The 5,788-nt window shown below is 48.8% G+C and overlaps 1 protein-coding gene across 1 annotated transcript in view; it reads left to right on the forward strand.

Moving 5' to 3' along the window:
• Positions 1 to 5,788, forward strand: part of LOC112138957 (solute carrier family 45 member 4) — a 28,233-nt gene that overhangs the window by 18,388 nt on the left and 4,057 nt on the right. Inside the window, exons 4-11 of the mRNA XM_024261625.2 lie at positions 621 to 809; positions 2,559 to 2,738; positions 2,839 to 3,029; positions 3,261 to 3,429; positions 3,505 to 3,960; positions 4,379 to 4,650; positions 5,271 to 5,432; positions 5,505 to 5,604. Of these exons, the coding sequence (XP_024117393.1) occupies positions 621 to 809; positions 2,559 to 2,738; positions 2,839 to 3,029; positions 3,261 to 3,429; positions 3,505 to 3,960; positions 4,379 to 4,650; positions 5,271 to 5,432; positions 5,505 to 5,604 (1,719 nt within the window). The remainder of the gene's footprint in view (positions 1 to 620; positions 810 to 2,558; positions 2,739 to 2,838; positions 3,030 to 3,260; positions 3,430 to 3,504; positions 3,961 to 4,378; positions 4,651 to 5,270; positions 5,433 to 5,504; positions 5,605 to 5,788) is intronic.

Below are 5,788 nucleotides of genomic sequence, written 5' to 3' on the forward strand. Positions count from 1 at the left end.
GGGTCGGTCCCAAGGAGATGGGTCGGTCCCGGGGAGGCTGGTCGGTCCCGGGGAGACGGGTCGGGAAACGAACATTTAACGAGTTTCTGTTATTTCACAGCTTTTAATAATATTAAAGTCTAATTTCTTAAATTCAGGACAGAAAGTTTTTCAGAACTCGTTCTGGTTTAGAGGCGTAAATAGAAACTCTAAAGTATCATGAATAATTTCATGGTTCTCGTCTAGTTTGTATCTTTGTCTAAATTTCTCATTTTTTATGTTGGTTGTTTGTAAATGTTTGTTTTTGGCGTTTAGTTGAACTTTTGGACTCAGATCAGACTAATCATGTAACCGGTACATTCTCCGGTCTTCATCTTCTCCGTCCTCCATCGCGGTCTTCATCCTCTCTGTCCTCCATCGAGGTCTTCATCTTCTCCGTCGCGTTCTTCATCTTCTCTGTCCTCCGTCACAGTCTTCATCTTCTCTTTCCTCCATCACAGTCTTCATCTTCTCTGTCCTCCATCACGGTCTTCATCTTCTCTTTCCTCCATCACAGTCTTCATCTTCTCTTTCCTCCATCACGGTCTTCATCTTCTCCGTCCTCCATCACGGTCTTGACCTTCTCCTTCCTCCCTCTGCAGGTCTTCCAGAGCAGTACTACAGTCTGACCTGGTTCCTCAGCCCGGTTCTCGGCCTGATGTTCACGCCGCTCATCGGCTCCACCAGCGACCGCTGCACGCTCCGCTGGGGCCGGAGGCGGCCCTTCATCCTGGCGCTCTGCATCGGAACGCTGATGGGCGTGGCCTTGTTCCTGAACGGCTCGTTGATCGGTGAGTGCTGGTTGGAGAAAGTTCACATTTGAACTCTATCATGTAAAGTACTTATAGTATCAGTTAGTACTTTCCAAAGTAAAACTACCTTTTCTGTTCATCTTCTTCATCAAAGGGACATTAATATATAATCAATTATTATAATGTCCTCCTCAGATATACTAACTGATAGTTATTCATGTTGGGTCAATTTAGTACTTTGAAAAGTCTGCGTCATTTTATAAAACATTTCATTGAATCTCCGTTATGTTCTGACTATAAAAGATTAATATTTATTTTTTATTATTTTCATTTGAAACCAAATTCATTCAGGAAAGACTTTGTTCTCAGGTGTTTCTTTCAAAATAAACACGTTTTCTTGTTTGATGTTCTACAAAAGATCAAAGAGAACAAAAATGGTGTTTTAGTCCAAACGTGTCTCTAAATAAACTGCAGTAAAATCTCTGAGGAAACATAAATTATTCCTGAGAAGCAGAACTGTGGGAACGACAGCTTCTATTCATTTCTGCTCTATTCTTCTGCATATGGGTGTGTGTGTGTGTGTGTGTGTGTGTGTGTGTGTGTGTGTGTGTGTGTGTGTGTGTGTGTGTGTGTGTGTGTGTGTGTGTGTGTGTGTGTGTGTGTGTGTGTGTGTGTGTGTGTGTGTGTGTGTGTGTGTGTGTGTGTGTGTGTGTGTGTGTGTGTGTGTGTGTGTGTGTGTGTGTGTGTGTGTGTGTGTGTGTGTGTGTGTGTGTGTGTGTGTGTGTGTGTGTGTGTGTGTGTGTGTGTGTGTGTGTGTGTGTGTGTGTGTGTGTGTGTGTGTGTGTGTGTGTGTGTGTGTGTGTGTGTGTGTGTGTGTGTGTGTGTGTGTGTGTGTGTGTGTGTGTGTGTGTGTGTGTGTGTGTGTGTGTGTGTGTGTGTGTGTGTGTGTGTGTGTGTGTGTGTGTGTGTGTGTGTGTGTGTGTGTGTGTGTGTGTGTGTGTGTGTGTGTGTGTGTGTGTGTGTGTGTGTGTGTGTGTGTGTGTGTGTGTGTGTGTGTGTGTGTGTGTGTGTGTGTGTGTGTGTGTGTGTGTGTGTGTGTGTGTGTGTGTGTGTGTGTGTGTGTGTGTGTGTGTGTGTGTGTGTGTGTGTGTGTGTGTGTGTGTGTGTGTGTGTGTGTGTGTGTGTGTGTGTGTGTGTGTGTGTGTGTGTGTGTGTGTGTGTGTGTGTGTGTGTGTGTGTGTGTGTGTGTGTGTGTGTGTGTGTGTGTGTGTGTGTGTGTTTGTGTGTGTGTTTGTGTTAACATGACCCTCACGCGTTTGTATAAAAACTCATGAACTTTGATTCTTTGAGAAGTTTCTGAATGAAAAACAGAGTTTGAGTTTATGACGACGGTGTGTGGTTGTGTTTGTGTGATTGTGTTTGTGTGATTGTGTTTGTGTGGTTGTGTTTGTGTGATTGTGTGCAAAACAGTGTTGTTGTGGGAGTTGACTTGAGAACACGAAAGCGGGCAGTTCACAGGGAAATGCTTCCTGTTTGCTTCCTGCTGTCCACCAATCACAGCTCACTTCCTGTCTGGGTTCCTGGTCTCCCCCCCCCCCCCTTCAGTCTATACACAGTTGTATTTCAGATAACTGGGATGTAATGTAAAGGCTGCTTCTTAGAGTAAAGAGTCACATGGATAAGGGCAAAGCATCATGGGACATGTGCATCTGAACTTTGACACTGTGTTTGTGTTGAGACTGTCTGAAGAACCGCCGGTTCACCTTCCCGCCTCTCTTCTCCCTCCAGGCCTGTCTCTGGGGGACGAACCCGGTAAGCAGCCGATCGGAATCGTTCTGACGGTTCTGGGCGTCGTGGTTCTGGATTTCTGCGCCGATGCCACGGAGGGTCCGATCCGAGCGTACCTACTGGACGTGGCTGATACCGAAGAACAAGACATGGCGCTCAACATCCACGCGGCTTCTGCGGGTTTGGATCAGTTTCTGAGCTTCCAGACGTTTCCATGGAAACCAGAATCCTCACCACGGTTCCGCTCTTTGCTAGCCTGGATGTGTTGTCTTGCCGGCAGGTCTGGGCGGCGCCGTGGGCTATGCCCTGGGAGGTCTGGACTGGACGCACACCTTCCTCGGAGCGATCTTCAAGTCCCAGGAACAGATCCTCTTCATCTTTGCCGCCATCTTGTTCTCCGCCTCCGTGGTCCTCCACCTCTTCAGCATCGAGGAGCAGCAGTACTCGCCACAGCAAGACCGGCTCGACCCGGTACGGAGTTCTGCCGGTTCCGAGGAAGCCCGGACGCCACAACCAGACATCATTATATAAAATATACTGTATATGTCTGTGTATAATTAGCATAGATTATCGATTACTGATCAGTTATCAAGAACTCTGAAACTGATTTGATACATTTATTAATAATTGTCGTCTTTTGTTTGTTGCTAAAGTAAATAATCGATCCATCAATCAACTGATTGATCCACTGTCCCTCCCCAGGAGAGTCCTGACCCCGCCCATCAGCCAGCAAACGGCAGGGCTGGCTGTCCCGGGTTGGAGATGATTGGCGAGCACACCACCATGGAGTCATGTGACCTGTACGACTCTTACGACGATAACCATTCGGACCACGGAGACCTGGACTTCCTGCAGGTGGAGCTGGTGAGAAGTAAGTCCTCCATCTCGGTTCTGGAGCGGTCCGAGTCGTTGGTTCCTTTTGGAAACGGTCCTGATCTTTCTGCAGGTAAAAGTGACAGCGTGCTCGCCATGGCGGACGCCACGCTGGACCACCTAGACCATGATGCTTTGTTCCTGTGCCACATCGAGCCGTCCATCTTCGCTGACCACCTCTCCCCCTATCACGGCTCGCCCTCCAGGACCTCGTCCTTCTTCAATGCCAGTCGCGGCGGTTCCCGTCCGCCGCTCGCCAACATCAGGCGCAGCAGCAGCACCGGCAGTGAAGACTTGCTCCGCCCCCATTTCACCAATCATCCTGCTCCAGCTCCGAGGGTTTCACGTCTTTCCGCTTTCTTGCAAGAACTGGAGAACGACGACGGTCAGGAGGCGCTGCTGAACAACCAGCTGAACGAGCAGCGGACGCTGAACGGACGGCTGCTCGCCGGCGTGGGCGGGGCCGAGAGAGCAAGCACCGACCGGCTGAGCTCTAAGGGGCAGGCGCACCGCGCTGGGATGATCAAAGGTGTTTATTAGAGACGGCTGAACTTCTTAGAAAACATTGGTCAAAGTTTGAAAACATTAAATATGATGGAAGATTCAAATCCAACTTTATTAGTAAAACATTTTCACTGCTTATAATATAAAATATTCTATAGTTTAAAAACTAAAAGCAAAAACAAACGATGAAAAGTTCCACTTTGTTTCCTTTAATGGTTTTAACCGAACCAGCTTCAGCTCCAAACGTTTCAACAAAAAGGATCAAATGTTTTAAATAAATGTCAAATAAACACTTAAAAACCTGATTTACACATTTAGCTAAACACTCACTTTCATCTTTTATCCTCATAGAAATCTTCTTCAAATGTTCATTAAAATGTTGTTGAACTTTCTTAGATGAAACCGACGTCTGAATCCTAAATTCTTCTCTTGTCCTCGTCCAGCTGCCAGTACCGGCGCTCCAATGCGGCAGTCCCGCCACCGCCACACCTTCTACCGCCAGCCGTCCTGCACCTTCTCCTACTACGGGCGCGTGGGCAGCCACCGATACCGCTATCGGCGCGCCAACGCCGCTTTCCTGATCAAACCGTCACGCAGCATGAGCGACCTGTACGAAGTGGAGGCTCGACACCGGAGGGCCAACCGGCAGAGGAACCGGCACCGCAGCCGGAACACCAACTCCTCCAGCGGAGACACGGAGAGCGAGGAGGGCGAGGTAAGGATGAAGCTGGTGAAGCCTTTCACCGTCATCCCATCGCTCCTCTGACCGTTTCTGTCCTCTGACCATTTCTCCTCTGACCGTTTCTTCCTCCGACCGTTTCTCCTCTGACCGTTTCTCCTCTGGCAGTTTCTCCTCTGACCGTTTCTTCCTCTGACCGTTTCTCCTCTGGCAGTTTCTCCTCTGACCGTTTCTGTCCTCTGACCGTTTCTGTCCTCTGAAGTTTCTTCCTCTGACAGTTTCTCCTCTGACCGTTTCTTCCTCCGACCGTTTCTCCTCCTACCGTTTCTTCCTCTGACCGTTTCTCCTCTGGCAGTTTCTCCTCTGACCGTTTCTTACTCTGACCGTTTCTTCCTCTGACAATTTCTCCTCTGAAGATTTTCTCCTCTGACCGTTTTGTCCTCTGAAGTTTCTTCCTCTGACCGTTTCTGTCCTCTGACCGTTTCTTCCTCCGACCCTTTCTTCCTCTGACCGTTTCTTCCTCTGACCGTTTCTTCCTCTGACCGTTTCTTCCTCTGACCGTTTCTTCCTCCGACCCTTTCTTCCTCCGACCCTTTCTTCCTCCGACCCTTTCTTCCTCTGACCGTTTCTTCCTCTGACCGTTTCTCCTCCTGCAGGTGGAAACCACCGTCCGGCTGCTGTGGTTGTCCATGCTGAAGATGCCTCCAGAGCTGTTGCGGCTGTGCGCTTGCCACCTGCTCACCTGGTTCTCCATCATCGCCGAGGCCGTCTTCTTCACGGATTTCATGGGTCAGGTCATCTACAGCGGAGATCCCACGGTGAGAGGATCACTTCTTTGAGCCTCTTGTAGTGGAAGAACATGGTTTGCAGACGGAGGCTTTGTGTTTCAGGCGGCTGCAAACTCCACCTCCCTGGAGAACTATCACCGCGGCGTTCAGATGGGGTGCTGGGGGCTGGTTATTTACGCCATGACTGCGGCTACATGCTCAGGTATGTGGGCGTGCTGCCGGCGCCAGCGGCCGCAAACGTCTTCTGTCTACACGGATCTTCTCTAATGTCTCTACTTTAGTATTGATCGGTTTGAAGGATTTTACTCCCATTTTAACAGAAAGTATTTCTACTTAATGTTGTTTAAGCTGCATCTTCACGTGAAGAAAAATAAATGTACTTTTTT

The sequence above is a fragment of the Oryzias melastigma genome, linkage group LG11 (assembly GCF_002922805.2).
Source record: "Oryzias melastigma strain HK-1 linkage group LG11, ASM292280v2, whole genome shotgun sequence".
In the NCBI taxonomy this organism is placed as follows: Eukaryota; Metazoa; Chordata; class Actinopteri; order Beloniformes; family Adrianichthyidae; genus Oryzias; species Oryzias melastigma.